The 18201-nt window shown below is 35.7% G+C and overlaps 4 protein-coding genes across 9 annotated transcripts in view; 1 reads left to right on the top strand and 3 right to left on the bottom strand.

Moving 5' to 3' along the window:
• Positions 1–1352, bottom strand: LOC111441241 (transcription factor KUA1-like). Its single transcript, XM_023078240.1, has 3 exons — positions 892–1352; positions 547–743; positions 1–448 (listed from the first exon to the last, which is right to left on the bottom strand). Exons 1-3 carry the CDS (start codon positions 1229–1231, stop codon positions 173–175), a joined length of 813 nt encoding a protein of 270 aa, XP_022934008.1. The 5' UTR covers positions 1232–1352; the 3' UTR covers positions 1–172.
• Positions 1353–3842: 2490 nt separating this feature from the next.
• LOC111441239 (probable acyl-[acyl-carrier-protein]--UDP-N-acetylglucosamine O-acyltransferase, mitochondrial) overlaps positions 3843–18201 on the bottom strand; it is a 25777-nt gene continuing 11418 nt past the window's right edge. Inside the window, exons 2-14 of one of the 5 annotated variants that reach the window (XM_023078236.1) lie at positions 9753–9969; positions 9554–9651; positions 8572–8696; positions 8364–8472; positions 7462–7554; positions 7223–7339; positions 7052–7135; positions 6639–6743; positions 6452–6538; positions 6271–6390; positions 5049–5139; positions 4873–4963; positions 3843–3933 (exon numbers count right to left, since the gene is read on the bottom strand). In XM_023078236.1, the coding sequence (XP_022934004.1) occupies positions 6271–6390; positions 6452–6538; positions 6639–6743; positions 7052–7135; positions 7223–7339; positions 7462–7554; positions 8364–8472; positions 8572–8696; positions 9554–9651; positions 9753–9819 (1005 nt within the window). In that variant the 5' untranslated portion in view covers positions 9820–9969 and the 3' untranslated portion in view covers positions 3843–3933; positions 4873–4963; positions 5049–5139. Of the gene's footprint in view, positions 3934–4872; positions 4964–5048; positions 5140–5333; positions 5683–6039; positions 6108–6223; positions 6391–6451; positions 6539–6638; positions 6744–7051; positions 7136–7222; positions 7340–7461; positions 7555–8363; positions 8473–8571; positions 8697–9553; positions 9652–9752; positions 9974–18201 lie in introns of those variants that run through there. The other 4 variants (XM_023078234.1, XM_023078238.1, XM_023078235.1 and 1 more) reach the window with 4 other exon arrangements.
• On the bottom strand, positions 10207–14825 carry LOC111441236 (inactive protein kinase SELMODRAFT_444075-like). 2 transcript variants are annotated; one of them, XM_023078229.1, is made up of 9 exons: positions 14397–14825; positions 13793–13974; positions 13605–13699; positions 12407–13440; positions 12163–12323; positions 11141–11217; positions 10903–11050; positions 10651–10800; positions 10207–10503 (listed from the first exon to the last, which is right to left on the bottom strand). In XM_023078229.1, exons 1-9 carry the CDS (start codon positions 14557–14559, stop codon positions 10468–10470), a joined length of 2046 nt encoding a protein of 681 aa, XP_022933997.1. In that variant the 5' UTR covers positions 14560–14825; the 3' UTR covers positions 10207–10467. The 2 variants fall into 2 exon arrangements, with proteins under 2 accessions (XP_022933997.1, XP_022933998.1); XM_023078230.1 differs by having other exon boundaries at positions 10209–10503; positions 13793–13947; positions 14397–14824.
• The window catches only part of LOC111434088, a 6770-nt gene continuing 3626 nt past the window's right edge, over positions 15058–18201 (top strand). The window contains exons 1-2 of the mRNA XM_023071388.1: positions 15058–15443; positions 17498–18196. Coding sequence (XP_022927156.1) covers positions 15273–15443; positions 17498–18196 — 870 coding nt within the window. The 5' untranslated portion in view covers positions 15058–15272. The remainder of the gene's footprint in view (positions 15444–17497; positions 18197–18201) is intronic.

Raw genomic sequence — 18201 nt, 5'->3', positions numbered from 1 at the left:
AGATAACATAATTAATTAACTAATAGAGTCAATCAAATTAAAAACTATAATCATCATCAATAACATGTCTTGTTTATTTCTTCCAAAGCAAAAAGATCAAGGGGGAAATATATTGAATTTGATGATGATTTGGGGAAGTTTTAACTAATAATAATAATAATGATGATGATGATTAGGTAACACTAATTGGGCCAACAAGTAGGGAACCGGGTGGTGGTGCCTTTTTGGGTTGTTCCAATTCCAATTTTGGAGCCCTTGGTGCTCCCAAAGTCAGCTCAAGATCATCATAAACCCAAACCGAAGAAGGAGAAGAAGAAGAAGAAGCTCCCAATAATTGCTGTTCTTCATTGTTCTTCATCACTTCCATGCAAGAACTTCTTGTAGGATTCTTCAAACTCAGCTCAATGTTCTTAGAATTTGTTGTTGTTGAATCATTTGCTGCCCCAACCTATGTGTTTTTTTTGTTCAATAACACAAAATTACACCTAAATTACAAATCAAAGCCGAAACCCATAAGAAGAACATTTAGGGGAAAAGGGTAGCAACCGTGTCAAAGAGGCTTGAGCGCCTGTTCTTCTTGTTGGCAGTGGACTGTCTAAGAAAATATTTTTGAGCATGGCTTGCTACTTGGGTTGGTGTTCTTGAGGTCACATAGTTTCTTGAAATCCCTCTCCAATCTCCTCTCCCAAGCTTTTCAAGTCCAATTAGAAATATTCTATGCTCCTCTTCTGTCCATGGAACCCCTACAAAAAAAAAAAAAAAAATCATAAAAAAAACTTTTTTAGGGTAAAAACAATGGGGTTTGGATCAAAATCAAGAATATGATGAATTTAAATCAAACCCATCAATAAAAATCAAAACTTGATCGTGAAAGAAAAGGAAAAATTGAACCTTTTTTCCTCTCTTGCTCTCTTGTGAGAAGGCCGTCTGAGAGATAGCCATTGGAAGATCGAGTTTCTTCGAGAGAATTATGATCGAGATGAACCCGAGTCGAGGAGGAGAAGGAAGAGGAAGACGAAGGAGAAGGAGAGGAAGAAGGTAAGCAATCAGTGCTGAAACTCTTCTTAATGGGAAAAGAAGAAGAAGAAGATGATGAAGAAGCATCAAGATGAACACCAAAGAGCCTAATGATACCATTGCTACCAACCAAATTGGGCGTTGAAGGTATGAAGTTGGTGCAAGTTCTTGAATTGTGACCTATGTTTCCACAATGTGAGCACTTTCTTCCCATTTTTTTACCACACAAATCTGATCTCTCCTAAATTTTTCACAATGATGATATCCCAACAACCAAAAAAAAAAAAAAAAAAAAAAACAAAATCTAGAGAGAGACAGAGAGAGAGATTTGAGAGTAAGACAGAGAGCACAAAAACAAGTGTATATTGGTGTGGTTTATATGATGATGGGGTTACACAAAATGGATATATAAAGATAAGAACCTGATTGGATGCCCTTTTATATACAACTTTTATTTCATTTCATTTTCTTTTTTTCTTTTTTCTTTTTCTCAACTTGGGTTTAACCTTATAAAAAAATATTAAAATATCATTTTTTTTTAATCCTTCAATTTTAGTCTGTATAGTTAGTTCAAATGTCTAAATTTAATCGAGAGATGCAGTAATATAGTCTGTTTGGGAAGCGCATCTCTCATTGTATACTGGATATCTCATACCCACTTGAGAAAGAAAGAATCTCGAATATCGCATATCGAAGAGACCTGTCCTATCCTGACTGACACCGAATGCTTCTACACCTTTGGTCGAAGAAAGCTATCAGACCGTTGGGTCAAAGCTGTTGAGAACCCTTTTGATATGAACAGTGTTGAGATATAATATAATATAGATATTTGTACTCAGTTAATTTTATTCTCAATATTTGTAGGGATTAGTTGTTGTATCCTATTTGAATATGAATAAGAATCTACACCTTCAATTCCAATTATATTATTTTTAATAGATAAGCTTCATCACCTCGTTCTTGGATTCTTCATCTCGATCTGTATTTGATTTTCTTTCTTTTTTGGGTTTTTACTGAAGTGGAAGGAAATCGAAGAATTTCTTAGGAACGAGAAGGTAATGAATGGGCTTTGGAATCTTAAAAAATAATATATATTTGTGGTTAGCATTAATATTAATATGTTTGTGTATATAAAATATATATCTCTTTCATAACATTAAATTATATGATAACATAGGAAGAAATATCGTAGAAATGCCCAAACTTTGAAACTTAAATTTGATTAGTGATTCAGCAATTTCTTAAGAAATTTAATGGAACCCACACCCATTCTTGTGTAATTATAATTTATTTTTTATTTTTTATTTTTTATTTTCTCGAATATGTAATTTTCTTATTATTCAAAGATGATAGCAATTGATTTCATTTTTTTTAATGAATTATTAATATTATAAATAATACTCACTAATCCAAGTGGATGATGAATAATTTAAAAAAAAAAACTAAAATTAGGGATTGAAATAAATTTTAGGGGATAGGATGCCATTCTTTTAATTATGGATTTTTTTAATAAAAAAACTATTTTATTTATAAAAAGTGTAGCTGAAAAGAAATTTCTATATTGTTTCATTAGAAAATTTTCTGAAATTTTCTTTTTTATGTTTTATTTTTCAAAAGTCAATGGCTGTTTTATTATATTATATAATTTCCTACTTAATTATTCTCTATAAATGATTACTTAACTTTTTCTAATGCTAATAATAACATCTTAAATTTTAAATTTTATTTTTATATATTATATTCAAACTCCACATATAAAAATTAATAATTATTCCCAAATTAAACATCTTGAAATTTTGTTTTTTTTTTACCCTTTTAAGGCAATTTGTTGTTGTTATTGTTTTTTTTTCATTAATTTTTTTATATAAAATATTATAAACATAAAATAAGGGATTTTTAAGCAAATGGGTTTTATAATCCATATTATGGAATCCAAGTTGAAGTGTTTTTTTTTTTTTTTTTTTTAAGTATTTTTTTGTTCCCACTATTTTCCTTTAATTATTTAATTTTGTTTTGTTGAGCTTTCATGGAACACTTAAATTAAGATTTATTCATTTGGCTTTATCATAAATAGGAATCGTTGCTACCAAATAAACAATAAAAGAAACAAAAATATATTATGGATCATATAACATACATATCATTCAATCATCAATTCAATCGCTTCATTTTAATTTTAGTATAAAGTTTAGGAACTAAATAAAATATGTTAGAAGATATAAAAGTCAAAATAAAATTTTAAGATTGAATATATTCTAACCAATGGAGTTTCGAAAACAAAGGTTGAATGAGAGAAGAAAAGGGAGAAGTTTGAATGTGGGAAAAAAGTGGCAAAGAATGGACATTGTTTCCACAAAGGTCACATTCACAACAGAGGAGGATCTCTATTTGCGCATGGTGGAGAACCTTTTGCTTTTCTAAACCCATTTTCTTACGTTCTTTTGTACCTCAATTATATTCCCTTCATCATCTTCCATTTCATCTTTATTTAACACTTTTGCTAAATTTTGATATCGTCTATGTCTATGTCTGTGTTTTTTCTTTCTGTTTGTTCATTGTTATGATATCGAAGAAAGTTTCGTTGTCATTATTAGATTGTTTGGCAACGTGACATAATGTCAATAAAAGAGATGAAGGAAAACCTTTGATGTGGATTACCCTTCACCCCGTTTTTGTGTTTTATACCTCGAACAATACATTCAAATTTTGTTTAAAGAAATGTCTTTTAAGTTAGGTCTAGGGTTTTGATTCAATTATTTTGATGCTGTCTACCATAATCTTTATATTTAAAACAAAAAACAAAAACAAAAAAAAAAATAATAAAAGAAAAAACAGTTTTTATTCCTCCCTGTTCAAAATTCTCATCCCATTTAATTTACGAAAGATCCCTGAAATCACTTTTCCTCAAGTAAAATCCTGAAAATATCAAAATGAAGAATAGAAATCAAGCAAAATGCTAAAATCATGAAACAAAGCCTAAGAAAATAAGGGATATGGGGAACAAAATGAACACTAAAACCGTGGTACTAAAATAAAATATTGAAAAAACAGGTTTAATCTTTAATTAACATCAAAATAAAAACATTTTATTAAAATATGTATTTATTTGAGAAATGAAAAAAGGCATAATGGTACAGAATTATACCTCAAATTTAATCATGGAAAAATTTCAAACATTAGTTCAAAGAATATGATCATGGGGTGTTCAGGGGAATTATCTAATCAAAAGAATAGAGATCCTGATGAACTGTTTTAAAGTCATCATAATAAACTAACTACACTAAAAATATAATTTGTTGTGTTTTTTTTTTTGTATATAAATCAATACTTGTTGAAAAATTGAAAGACTATTTCGAACAAAAAAAAAAAAAAAAACATTACATCATTGATCATGATCCAAATTCAGAACTGACAATATACAATGTACAAGCATTATGCATGTTTGTTGTCATATTTCTGTACTATTCATGGAGCAATGACAAAGTGGCAGTAGCATTATTAGTTTCTTCTTTATTATATAAAATAAAATAAAGTTTATTATATTCTTATATCCAAGTATAATTCCGGCAGGAAAGCATATTGTTTGAATGATGGTAGGTTAAAGAATTGTTACTTTCAACATCATGGGATATATAAAATAACAATTATAATATAAAGTTTGTGTGTCTTCTCAGCTTCATAAGGGGGTGTTCTTTTTTTAATCATTTCTCTTTAATTTATGATGAAAGGATAGAATTTTTTTTTTATATATAATTGTGATGCAATTGAAAAAGATGCTGTCTAGAGAGGACTTTCGTTTTTCCTTTTCCCCTTTGTGTATTTTTAGAACTATTTTTCAAAGTCAGAGGTTGTTACCTTTGAAAGATTGCTTTGGATTTCCTACATCCTTGGTCAAGCCGAAGAGTTCCATTCCTTTCCTTTCCTTTCCATTTTCCAGGGAGCTGACCTGCACATTCAAGAGATAAAAATGTATGGTCAAAAAGAGAAAGAGACAGTTTTGAAGAACATTCATATTCTTTTGTGTTTATTACCAAGAAATTGTCCACAGCACTGTAGATTTGCGTTCCCATCAGGAGATTCATGTGCAACTTCTAAAGGGCATAGAGCAGTAGTTAGTTTATCCTGTAGAAGCAAAATAGTCAAATCTGTTTGGTAGAGTAGCCAAAATTTTCTTCTTCTTGAGGGCTGATTGGAATGAAATAGAAAAAATTGGCCCAAAAGGAACATGACTTTCAATGTCCAATTTTCTCTACAACTTTGAGTAAGTTTTGATCATGGAAAAATGAATGTAGAGATGAAGGGCATGTTCCAAATCATTTTAGTAAACCTCTCAAAAGTGATTTCTGTCGTTCCAAAATTATTCTCAAACATGTACAAAGAGGCCCAAAGAGAGGGTAGGGGAAACATGAGCAATCCTTAACAGGCCCGAAGAGAGGGTAAGGGAAACATGAGCAATCCTTAAATTGTTGTTGGGCAAACCATTATACGCTTGATTCAATGTAATGAGTTCTATCAGAATGGTAAAAGAAGTAACGATCACACAAATGTCACAAGGCTCTTGAATAACCCACTAATTAACAGTATCTCGTGGAGTCGACAGTAAATGTGCAGCAACTATTGAGCAAAAAGTGTGCAAATGGCTAGAACGCCAGAAGAGAGAACTAACTGTTGAACACAACTCACTGTGGGAAACACTCGCTCTCTTTATTAAGACCAATCGAGAAGAGAATACAAGACACTCTGTAGAATACTTCTGCTTTTTTATTGTTTTTAGATTTCTTGGATGAATAACCTAGGTAGGGTGGGGTATTTATACTGAGCCTAAACCATCTATATTTAACCAATCTAAATCTAGACCTAACAAATCTAAATCTTTCTCCTAAAATATTTAGATCTCTTTCTCCTAAAATCTCTACTAAAATAAATATACTGGGCTCGTACAATTATTGGGCTTGACTCTATTGGGCTAGTACAATTATTGGGCTTGACTCTATTGAGCTAGTGATGATATTTCAACACTAACATCCGCAACCACAAGTGCAAGTTTCTTTCTTCTTCTTTCTGGGTTCAGAAGTAAGCTCTAAAGCATCCTGATTGATTTTTGCAAAGTTAAACTTCGAAACCGATGCTTGATAATTTGATCAAATAGTACAAATTGTTGCCTATATATGCAGGAACAATGTGTAGAATAATTTGCAAGTGTGCGTGGAAAGGGAAAAGAGGTTTTATTTAGAGAGGCGAGCACAATCTTACTTAAATGCCATTCCATAGTCTGAATTTGCATATGCCCCTACGATTTTGTTGAAACGAGGCACGAATAGACTGAATCATGGAATGCACTGAAGGTATGTGAGCCAATTTTTCATTCTGCTCCTGAAAGAATGGTTCATATTAGTTTGTGGTTATGTCTTTAGGAGAGAGAGATGTGCAATACCACTTCTTCGAGACGTTCTTCCAACCCTTTAAACTTTGTATCAGTAGGCATGAATACCTTCCTGTAAGCAGATCTCAAGCCATTGATCTGGATCCTTGGACAAAAATATATGGTAAGCCTTTCCATATATAATCACTAAATGATGCGAGTAAATTTGAATAAAATATAATGAAAAATAAAGTGCAACCTCTTCCCCCGTGAATCCATTGCGCCGAAGTCCCTCTAGATTCAAACCACGAAGTTCTGGTCTTTCTCCCGCCACCATCATATATTTAGGTACATCTTGGGAAACCTTCAGGCATGTAGTATTATTAAATGAAATTGGGTTTGTAAATAAAGAACTGCATTTTTTATGGATTGTTTTAAAACACACACAAAAAAAAAAAAAAAAAAAAAAAACAAATATGTTCAACATTCAAGCAAACAACTGGACCAATTAGTTTGTGTTTAGGAGATCAGCATGCTAACCACGTTGCTACAAAGCTCTTCTGACAAGATTATAAGGTACAAAAAGTTGAGCAATGTTGAAGTATCCGACACACATTCCTAATAATAATTAGTGTACAGTGGCAAAGATAATAAAATGAAAAATGATAATACCATCGAACCCGCAGCAACAAATGAGAAAGAACCAACATGGCAGAATTGATGAACTGCAGTGGCGCCTGCTGTGTGAACGTAGTCCTACAACAAGAGCACTTAGTACTTCGTTAACCACACTAGATGTTACTTTGTGCAAGATAAGAATTAAAAGAGATTGAGATATCCAACCTCCACCACAACATGGCCGGCTAGAAGAGTATTATTTGCAAAAATATTGTTGTTCCCGATCTTGCAATCATGAGCAATATGACAGGATCCCATTATGAGATTGTTGTCACCAATAGCCTGATTTTCATATACCAGGATTAAAAAAAAAAAAAAAAAAAAAAAAAAAAAGCCACGGATCATAATATAGATTCTAACGATCAGAGAAAATTTGAAGTCTCTTCAGAGCAATTTGATCTTACCGTCACATCACTTGACTTCGAAGATCGGTGGATTGATGAATGTTCTCTTATGTCATTGTTATCTCCAATATCAAGGAAGCATTCATCCCCTGGCTAAATCATTAAAAATAATCTTATATTAAGAGCAACTATATCCTCTTTTGTTCCTCTTTTAGAACATTAGTCACCATGGCTTCTCATAACAATATCTAAGTTAAGCCCGTAATAGTGATCATAATCCACAGGAATGGATGCATATGTGTTACTGATAACATTAAAATTAAGTCATTAATAATCTAATAACACCCATTCATCAGCAAATAGTCCAAAAAATCTCAAATTTACAGAAAAATGAAGAACATTATCTTATCCAGGGTAATAATGACATGTATGAGAAGAGAAAAACTAAAATTGCTTATCAGCATTGATTTAAGCCACCTACTGCTTAGAAGAAAATAGATGACAATCTGGAATATGGAAAACAAATAACAGAACAAATGATTGAGAAATGCAGAAAATAAAGAACATTTATCAGAGAACCATCCGCACTCTATATAGTTCAGCTTAGAATTGGGTAAATGTCAAGTCTACCAAATTCTAGAATTGATTATTATATGCATTCAGCTTCCACAATGATTTTGCCAATCATTCTATGAGGCAAGTACATCAGAATTTTAATTAGACAGCCATATACTAAAAATTACTAGGAAGTTAACTTGCTTGTCAGCAGCATTGTTTATCATATGTTGATTCTATCTCATTTCAGCAAATCTACTATCATAAGAAACAGTATATGGTGCACAAGTTAGGCAAAATAAAAAAAAGAACAGTGCACTAACGGAATATAATTCAAACCAAAAATGAAATTTTACACCTATCTATCCAACTGATAATTCTGAAAAATGTAAGATTGAAATATCAACCTTGTATTTCATGTCTTGGCATCTAATGCCAACCACTGCATGGTGACCTATTTTGTTATTACATCCAATGACCGTACGACCAGGAAGGTCCTCACCAACTATTGCGCCACTGCCTGACCATGTTTGCAGAATAAACACAATAAGATAAGTTGTGTAATTCACCCTTAGCATATTACTATAAAAGATGTCTGGTAGAACTCTAACTCACGTCATCAAGACACATCGATCCCCTAGTTCTGTACAGCCAAAAATGTGGCTTCCAGGATGTAATTGACAACCATTTCCCAGCTTTGCAAAGGCTCCCACAGTACAGAATGGACCAATATACCCATCCTGTTACATAAGGAAGATCGATTGAATCAATTATTTACAAACCAGTAGCAAGAATGTAAACACATCATCAAATTCACTACTTGACTTCTAAGTTCTTAAAATTCCTATTGATATAGATGTGTTATTTCTTGGAATGTAAATTCTGTTGAAATTTTGCCTAACCTATCATCATCAAAATTTTACTAAATTGTTTCATGACATGTTTTGCATTTAAAATTGTGTTTGTTTTTTGTATTATGACAACAAATTTACCATTTATATTAAAGAAAAAAAATGTATATACCACAAGTACTGCATTACAGAATAAATTTAAAATTAACATCATGCACAAATTTTTTTACAATCAATATTATGCATTTTACACTTTTAAACACATTTCATGAGGTATATATTTTTAAGAATAGTTTATGCAACTTTGCATTAAATATTTATTGACATGGTTAACATGATAATGTGTAGTAAATATAAATATATATATATATATATATATATATATATTGAAAATATTAAGATAAACAAACTATTCTGCCAGTGATAACATGATAAACATGAAGTAAGTACAAAAACGCCATCCGATTCTCAACTCAAAAGTAGTGAATATCCATCGATATTCATGCCAGTGAATCCTCCCTGTGCATTCCAAATACAACACATACCGCAATTAAGGAAAATAATCACATGAACGGTTTAATGAAAGTTTTTAATTAATAACAAAGGGACTGAAGAAAGCACAAGCGCTGAGATATTGAAAATTAACAGAATCATGAACACTTGAACACGTAACCAGGTCGTCAATTAAACAGATTCAGATTAACTCAACACGATAAAAGACAGTTCAACAGTTGAAAATGAATGACCTCGCCAATTACAGCACTCGGATGTACGACAGCGGTTGGATGGATGAACGTAGAGCTTCTTTCAATGGCAGTTTCCGATTTTGCGTCTTCCAAAATGACTACAACATAGAATAAGAAAACCTAGAAGCTCAATACAAAGCAAAGAGAGGGAGGGAAAGGAGAAGAGAAGTTACAGTAACAGAGCGTAAGAAATACGAACAAGTTGATGAGCGACGAAGATGATTGAGTGAGCAAAATGAGCGGCGAGCTTTGAGAAGTGACTGCATCAGCGGGAAATCGAGAGCGACGGAGGGAGTATCGACTCTTCCTCGACCAAAATCAGTTGCCGGAGACTCCGAAAAGAAAGCGTTGGATTACGACCCGACACAGGCTTCGTAAAATCGGCGCCAAGATCTTTCTCCCCGCAAATTATTTTCCTTTTTTTTGTTTAAAAAAGAAAATAAGTTAAATTACAACTTTACCCACTAAATTTCGTTGGTATCTATTTTACCCGTAACTTAAAAAAAATTATTTAATAAAATTTTAAATTTCCATTTTTATATTTAAATACTATTATTAATACAAAATTAAAAAGTTTAAAGCCAAATTAAATAAATTTAATCTCTTTTTTTTTTTAATTTAAAATGAACTAAAAAATAGAGAAAGTTAATAATAATAGTAATAATTAACATATATTCAGCCTAATTATAATTAGAATATCATACAAGTATCCTTTATTTGGAACTAATCCAAGCCAAATCTAGACACTTTTTATGGTACAAAAATTTGATCCCCATATTTACATTACACATTGTTGCTTAAAGCTATAGACCTCACTCCAACATCCCCTTAGCTATATGAGCGTTGATTTCAGAGCATATACTTCAACAACTCTGCAAAATTTTCCTGCAGGCTTCCTTTGCATGGCTGCTGGATTATAGAACGATGTCGCCCTCCAAAACCCGAAGCACCTATAACAACCACGAAGCCGAGATGCCATTAAAGGGTGGTAATATAAACACTTTGAGAATGCCTTGGATGAATGATCGTGTCTGTGTGTGTGTGTGTGTTTTGGTTGTGCTTCTGGGATGAAAGTTGGCGATCGCTTTGAATTTTACCTGAGACATACGCGGTCTTATGTACGGGTCGTGTTTGATGCACAAGGAAGCGCATCGCAGCATGCGGTGAACTTCCTCGTCCGAATAACAGTTCATTAAGCATGGATCGACTAGTTCAGAGATTGCGTTTTTTCGCAATAGCTTTCGTGCCTGATTCGAACATGAAACAACAAGTGAATTCAAATGAGAAAACAGGAATGGTGTTTTGAGAATGAAACACAACTAACTTTGCTGCTTATGAGACAGACTTACCCATTCTGTGAGGCACTGCTGGCCCTTGGGACGGTTTAAATCGATCGCTTTACGTCCAGTCACGAGTTCCAGCAAGACTACACCGAAGGAGTATGTATCGGCTTTCTCCGTGATTTGGCCACTCTGTGCATACTCTGGAGCAAGGTAGCTGCAAGCAAAGATTTTGCAATTTTATTTTTCTGATTGATATAGTTTGTGTAATGAGAATGGAAGGATTGAGAGAATTGAAAATGGTTACCCAAATCTCCCCAGGATTCTGGTTTCCACTGCTAGGTCCCCATCAGGCTGCCACCTTGCCAGCCCAAAATCTCCGACCTATAACTCGAAAACAAAGTTGCATGTTATTTACTTGAATTATTAACCAAAGAAACCCGAAAACAGCACACTTCATAAGCATTTTTATTTGACTGAGAGATACGCTCGTTCGTCAAGGATATGGGTTGTTCATGTGAGATCCCACATCGGTTGAAGAGGGGAACAAAACATTTTTTATAAGAATGTGCAAACCTTTCCTAACAGACACGTTTTAAAAACCATGAGAGGAAAGTCGAAAGGAAAAGTCCAAAAGAGGACAATATCGGTTAGCAATGGGCATGGACTGGTACAAATGGTATTAGAGCTAGACACTGAGCGGTGTGTCAGCGAGGATGCTGGGCCACAAAGGGGGGTGGATTGTGAAACCCCACATTGATTGGAGAGGGGAAAGTGCGCCAGCGAGAACGTTGGCCCTCGAAGGAGAGTGGATTGTGCAACCCCATATTGATTGGAGAGAAAAATGAGTGTCAATTAGAACGCTGGGCCCCAAAGGGTGGAGGATTGTGGGATCCCACATCGATTGGAGAGGGGAACAAGTACCAACGAGGACGTTGGGCCCCAAAGGGCAGTGGATCGTGAGATCCCCCATTGATTGGAGAGGGGAACAAGAGCCAGCGAAGACATTGGGCCCCGAAGGGGGGAGGATTGTGAGACCCCACATCAATTGGAGAGGGGAACGAGTGTCAACGAGAACGCTAGGCCTCGAAGGGGTGGATTGTGAGATCTCATATCAGTTAGAGAGGGCAACAAAGAGGACAATATCTACTAGGGGCGGGCTTAGGCCGTTACCGTTCAAATGAAAACAAACAGAAAAATTCTTATGCTGATCCAAAATTGTAAATGCATCTTAGAGTAAATAGGATTTTCTTTGGTTTCCTTCCGTAGGATAACTCATGGCAGTTAATCACAAGCACAGCTGGGTATTAAGATGAGAGCTTGACTCACTAGTGGTTCGAAATCATGAGTAAGGAGGATATTGTTTGGGCGGATATCACGGTGCACAATACACCCCACCCGACATTCTTCGTGAAGGTACCTCAAACCTCGAGCAGCTCCGACTGCGATCTTTTGTCGTGCAGACCATTTCAACGGATCCCGATTTCGTCCTAAAAAGATTGACCATGGCAGTTAATAAAGATGGATACATGTCATCAACAAAACAACAAGGTTTTTTGAGACAAGACATTACCATAAAGATGGGAATCAAGAGATCCATTGCAAATATATTCATAAACAAGCAACCTTCTTCCACCCTCCACGCAAAATCCAATGAGCATCACGACGTTCCGATGTTGAGCACAGCTTAAGACCTCGACTTCTGAACAAAATTCTTGATCCCCCTGGGTACTAGCCAGTTTATATTGCTTGACAGCAACGACTTGTCCATCGGGTAAGATGCCTCGGTGCACAGACCCATATCCACCCTCAGCCAAAAAATTCGTTTGTGCAAATCCGCTCGTAGCAACTTCAAGCTCTCCATAAGTGAACCATCTAGGAGGATTCCCAAATGCAGGGGCCTTGTGTTGACACATTGAACACAGTGGAGGAGGGCCTAGAGGTGCTTTTCTGGATAACGAAACCGTGTTCCTTATGTTTCTGCTTGAGCTAACATTAGTACTTCGACTCACCGCATCGGTGTTAGGATCTTGAGAAAGAGTTGACATTTTCTTGACTAGACCTTGACGTGTTGAAGCTGGAGGTCTATGATGAACATTTTGTGATTCTTCCATTACGTGTTGCTGGATTTTACGCCTCGAACTTACAATATCAACCATACAACGCTGGAAATACGAAACGGATGGAGTTTGCTTTTCGTTTTCAGAATCACATTCAGATCCAGATAAATTTCTCCCACCTTCAGCTGCTGTTCTGGATTCATTTCTCAAGCTGCCACAAAACCCAGAGAACAAAGATGAACTGCCCACATCCGAGCTCGATATCGACGATGTCCCAACATCAGTTACCGTAAGAGGTGACTCGACATCAGGAGTACTCACAGGAGTCATATCAGGCCCCCTAAATGCAGCCGATTCATCGAAATAGCTTTTCAGACACTTCTGAGAGACATCTAATTCATGTGATGATATCCAAGCTTCTCTAGTAGTATTGATTTTAGGGGATTCCATCAAATTCAAACGAAGAACCTTAGGCTGAGATTTCTTCATTAGAACAACATTACACTGCAGCTCTTCCAAACAGTTCTTCCTTTCATCTTTCAAATGCCTATCCATAATTATGAAACAACAAGAATGAACAAATGGGAACCAAACAAAAGTGAACGAAAAGCTTTAAAAGTACACAACGATATGCCTAAAATGCCTAAAATGCACACAGTTCACATGAATGGATGCCTAAAATAGAGACAAAATTTACATGATATCTATTACTTGTCCAATATCACCCAGTTTGATTGAACTTTCTTAGCTTCAGTAGCCACGATACCCCGAGCCAAACCCGAAAGAGCTTTGATCCTGACTTTTATCTGCAACAAGAATCCACAACTTTGAGGATTCGTAGACAACGAGGAGCAAGAACTAAATAAAAAAATGCTTTGGAAACAAGTTATTAAACAGACCTTCAGTGGTTCATAAGCACCATGAAGCTGATGAACCATTTGAGAACATGAATGCACAATGTCATCCTTCTGATCTGAAAGGGTCTCTGATGGTGTTCTAAGATGACCAATCGCACAGTCGCTCGTAAATCGGGAAAACCCCCGCAACCATTTACCTATAACGGTCAGATTTTCCATCAAGACTATTACAGTCAAGAGGGGAAAAAATTAACAACTAAACGACAGAAAGAACAGACATCATAGTAATGAACATGAATAGTTGACATTATCATCAATGGGATAGTAGTTTTACTGGAAATTTCAGGAAAATGTTCTCAAATAATGCCAAATTTCCATCCATTTTAGCCACAGATTCTCATGTTTTAGGTAATAATATGTTACTGAATGTTTGATTCTGAGGAATCAAGGATTATCTAGCTCCCTACAGACATGAAGTCACTCAAAATAATTGCTGAGACAAACATTTATGTAGCAGAAATTCACGAATTCTCATCTGGACATCATAAATGCAATCGAAACGTGTCTGAAAACTTATCCATTAAGAATTTCCTTCTCAGGCAAAGAAAATCTACAAAAACACTAAGAATTTTCAGAGGAATCTTACTTGAGTGATGAGAGGGAATAACCACAAGGAGCTTAATATGATCTCCAGGCTGAGCAACATGAGTCAAAGCCCAAACCAGAGCAGTCTTAGAAACTTCCTTGGAGGTGGCTTTAATGGCGACCACCACCACTTTCCCAGCCACATCAAGATGACTCTTCTCCATAAACCCTTCAAAAACTCTCACAAAATCCACAAACCCAGTTCAGTTCCCAACCTTGAGGATCAAAATCCAATACCCATGTCAGAAATTTCCATTAAAGAAGACCCCTGAAATGAAAACCCCCAAAAAGAAACCGACACTGAACACAGGAAAACAAAAAAATTAAAGGGTACTCCGTATTCACAATACTGCAGCAATGAGCAGAGAAATCAGCGAAGGAAATGGCTCAGAAACCGATGTGCTTTTGCTCGCCTTGCGAAATGGGAAAAAAGGAGCTTAAAGAAGAAAGTAGAGTGAGTGCGGGCCCTCTTTTTACATGTGAAATTCACGCAGCCCACATGCTTTAACGAGTAAAATTGAGCTAATTTTTTACCCATTTGGCCATTTTTTTTTTTTTGCTCTTGGTTAAAGATCACGTATTTGTTTAGATTGCTGTCAGTTAGTATCTAATTAAATCTCCGTTAGGAGTTAGATACAGCTTTTTTATTTGATTTAGTTTTGATTTGATTAGATTTTATTTTGATTTGTTTACTGGTTTGTTACCAGATTTTCTGCAGATTTTTAGGTAGATTTTCTGAATATCTTTTGTATTCTCCATATAAATATGGAGCATTCTTGCTCTTCATAATTTAATCATCTCATCTACCATTCAATAAATCCCTCTTTCACTAACAATTGGTATCAGAGCTATCTTCTTAAGGATCTGTGAGATCAAAATGGGAGGAGAATCCAGTTTTTCCGCTGTTGCACCACCAATTTTCGATGGAGACAATTATCAAATGTGGGCAGTTCGTATGGAGACTTATTTGGAGGCCTTGGATCTTTGGGAAGTAATAGAAGAGGATTACGAGGTTCCTCCGCTTCCAGCAAATCCTACTGTAGCACAAATCAAATTACAGAAGGAAAAGAAGACAAGGAAATCAAAGGCGAAAGCTTGCCTATTTGCCGCTGTATCACAAATGATCTTCATGCGAATAATGTCCCTCAAAACAGCAAAGAAAATCTGGGATTATCTCAAGGCCGAATACGAAGGAGATGAGAGGATTCGTGGAATGAAAGCCCTAAATTTGATTAGGGATTTCGAGTTGCAGAAGATGAAGGAGTCAGAGTCGGTGAAAGAGTACTCTGACAGACTTCTCAGCATCGCCAACAATGTGAGATTGCTTGGATCTGTATTAAATGATTCCAGGATAGTTGAAAAGCTGCTAGTCACTCTTCCAGAGAAGTTTGAAGCCACCATTACTACTCTGGAGAACACCAAAGACTTGTCAAAGATTTCTCTTACAGAGCTCTTAAATGCTTTACAAGCCCAAGAGCAAAGGAGGTCTATGAGACAAGAAGGGGTGATTGAAGGTGCCTTACTTGTTAAGCATCAAGACAGCCGCAGGTATAAAAACAACAAAAATTTCAAAAATCAATTGACGTATGGAGATTCATCTGCCAATTATCAAAAGACAAAAGGAGGAGGTTTCAAAAAATCCTATCCACCTTGCCGCCATTGTGAGAAGAAAGGTCATCCACCATACAAGTGTTGGAGAAGACCTGACGCCTTCTGCTCCAAATGCAATCAACTTGGACATGAAGCTGTGATCTGCAAAGCCAAAGATCTGGTGAAAGAAGTAGATGCACAGGTCGTTGATCAAGAAGAAGAAGAAGAAGAAGAAGAAGAAGATCAATTGTTTATGGTCACTTCTTCCTCAAGCAAAGAATCAAGCGAGAGCTGGTTGATTGACAGTGGGTGCACAAATCACATGACATATGACAAGGAGTCTTTTGAGGAATTAAGAGACACTGAAGATAAGAGAGTGAGGATTGGCAATGGTGAACACTTGGAAGTCAAGGGTAAAGGCACAGTAGCTATAACAAGTTATGAAGGTACAAAATTTATTCCAGATGTTTTATTTGTGCCTAAAATTGATCAAAATATCTTAAGTGTTGGTCAGTTACTTGATAAAGGCTATAAAGTGTTGTTTGAGAATAAGCAGTGCTTGATCAAAGATGCTAGTGGCAAAGACTTGTTCAATGTCAAAATGAAAGGAAAAAGCTTTGCTCTAAATCCGACGGCCTTTATATCCGGAGTTAGTGCCACTGAGATTTGGCACAAAAGACTTAGACACTTTCATCATCGAGGTTTGCTTCAGATACAGTCAAAGAAGCTGGTAGAAGAACTCATTGACATTGATGATGACATGTCTCCTTACCGTGCTTGTAATTTTGGGAAGCAACATAGGCAACCCCTTCCTAAACAGGCATGGAGAGGCTCGAAAAAGCTGCAACTGGTTCATGCTGATCTTTGTGGTCCTCAGCGAACACCATCATTAAATGGTAATCTTTATTACATTGCTTTTATTAATGAACTAACAAGAATGTGTTGGATATTCTTGTTGAAGCAAAAGTCAGAAGTTGCGGGTGTATTTTGGAAATTCAAAGCCAAAGTTGAGAAGGAAAGTGCATGCTTGATTCAGACTATAAGATCAGATAATAGCAAGGAGTACACTTTAGAAACTTTTAACAGGTTTTGTGAAGAGGCTGGAATTGAACATCAATTGACAGCATCATACACTCCTCAACAGAATGACGTCAGTGAAAAGAGGAATAGATTCATTATGGAGATGACGAGATGCATGCTTCATGAGAAGGATCTTCCAAAACGGTTTTGGGGAAAAGCAGCAAACACTATTATGTGCTTGCAAAATCGAATTTCAACAAAAGTTGTGAAGGACCTTCTTTAAAGTTCATTAGAGTATTTGGGTGTCTTTGCTTCATTTACATTCCACAGGTCAAGCGTGATAAGCTTGACAAAAAGTCAGAAGTTGGCATCTTTGTTGGCATGTTAGAAGAGTCTAAAGATGAACAACAAGATGCTTTGGTTGATGATACACCTGTCCGAGGAGGAGCTTTCAGTGATCGAGAAAAACAAAATNATCCTACTGTAGCACAAATCAAATTACAGAAGGAAAAGAAGACAAGGAAATCAAAGGCGAAAGCTTGCCTATTTGCCGCTGTATCACAAATGATCTTCATGCGAATAATGTCCCTCAAAACAGCAAAGAAAATCTGGGATTATCTCAAGGCCGAATACGAAGGAGATGAGAGGATTCGTGGAATGAAAGCCCTAAATTTGATTAGGGATTTCGAGTTGCAGAAGATGAAGGAGTCAGAGTCGGTGAAAGAGTACTCTGACAGACTTCTCAGCATCGCCAACAATGTGAGATTGCTTGGTTCTGTATTAAATGATTCCAGGATAGTTGAAAAGCTGCTAGTCACTCTTCCAGAGAAGTTTGAAGCCACCATTACTACTCTGGAGAACACCAAAGACTTGTCAAAGATTTCTCTTACAGAGCTCTTAAATGCTTTACAAGCCCAAGAGCAAAGGAGGTCTATGAGACAAGAAGGGGTGATTGAAGGTGCCTTACTTGTTAAGCATCAAGACAGCCGCAGGTATAAAAACAACAAAAATTTCAAAAATCAATTGACGTATGGAGATTCATCTGCCAATTATCAAAAGACAAAAGGAGGAGGTTTCAAAAAATCCTATCCACCTTGCCGCCATTGTGAGAAGAAAGGTCATCCACCATACAAGTGTTGGAGAAGACCTGACGCCTTCTGCTCCAAATGCAATCAACTTGGACATGAAGCTGTGAT

This window comes from Cucurbita moschata, unplaced genomic scaffold (genome assembly GCF_002738365.1).
Source record: "Cucurbita moschata cultivar Rifu unplaced genomic scaffold, Cmos_1.0 Cmo_Scf00003, whole genome shotgun sequence".
Classification (NCBI taxonomy): domain Eukaryota; kingdom Viridiplantae; phylum Streptophyta; class Magnoliopsida; order Cucurbitales; family Cucurbitaceae; genus Cucurbita; species Cucurbita moschata.
Note: the sequence above shows the minus strand (reverse complement) of the source record. Positions and strands in the feature narration are given on the sequence as shown.

Bases quoted from the DNA above. Each gene is read 5' to 3' on its own strand.
- LOC111441241 (XM_023078240.1), bottom strand. From the start codon at position 1,231: ATGGGAAGAAAGTGCTCACATTGTGGAAACATAGGTCACAATTCAAGA. The intron at 744-891 runs GTTCAATTTTTC...TTTTTTTTGTAG, and splicing joins AGAGCAAGAGAGGAAAAAAG to GGGTTCCATGGACAGAAGAG. The intron at 449-546 runs GTTGCTACCCTT...AAAAACACATAG, and splicing joins GCTCAAGCCTCTTTGACACG to GTTGGGGCAGCAAATGATTC.
- LOC111441236 (XM_023078229.1), bottom strand. From the start codon at position 14,559: ATGGAGAAGAGTCATCTTGATGTGGCTGGGAAAGTGGTGGTGGTCGCC. The intron at 13,975-14,396 runs GTAAGATTCCTC...TGACTGTAATAG, and splicing joins TATTCCCTCTCATCACTCAA to TCTTGATGGAAAATCTGACC. The intron at 10,801-10,902 runs GTAAGTCTGTCT...TGTTCGAATCAG, and splicing joins AGCAGTGCCTCACAGAATGG to GCACGAAAGCTATTGCGAAA.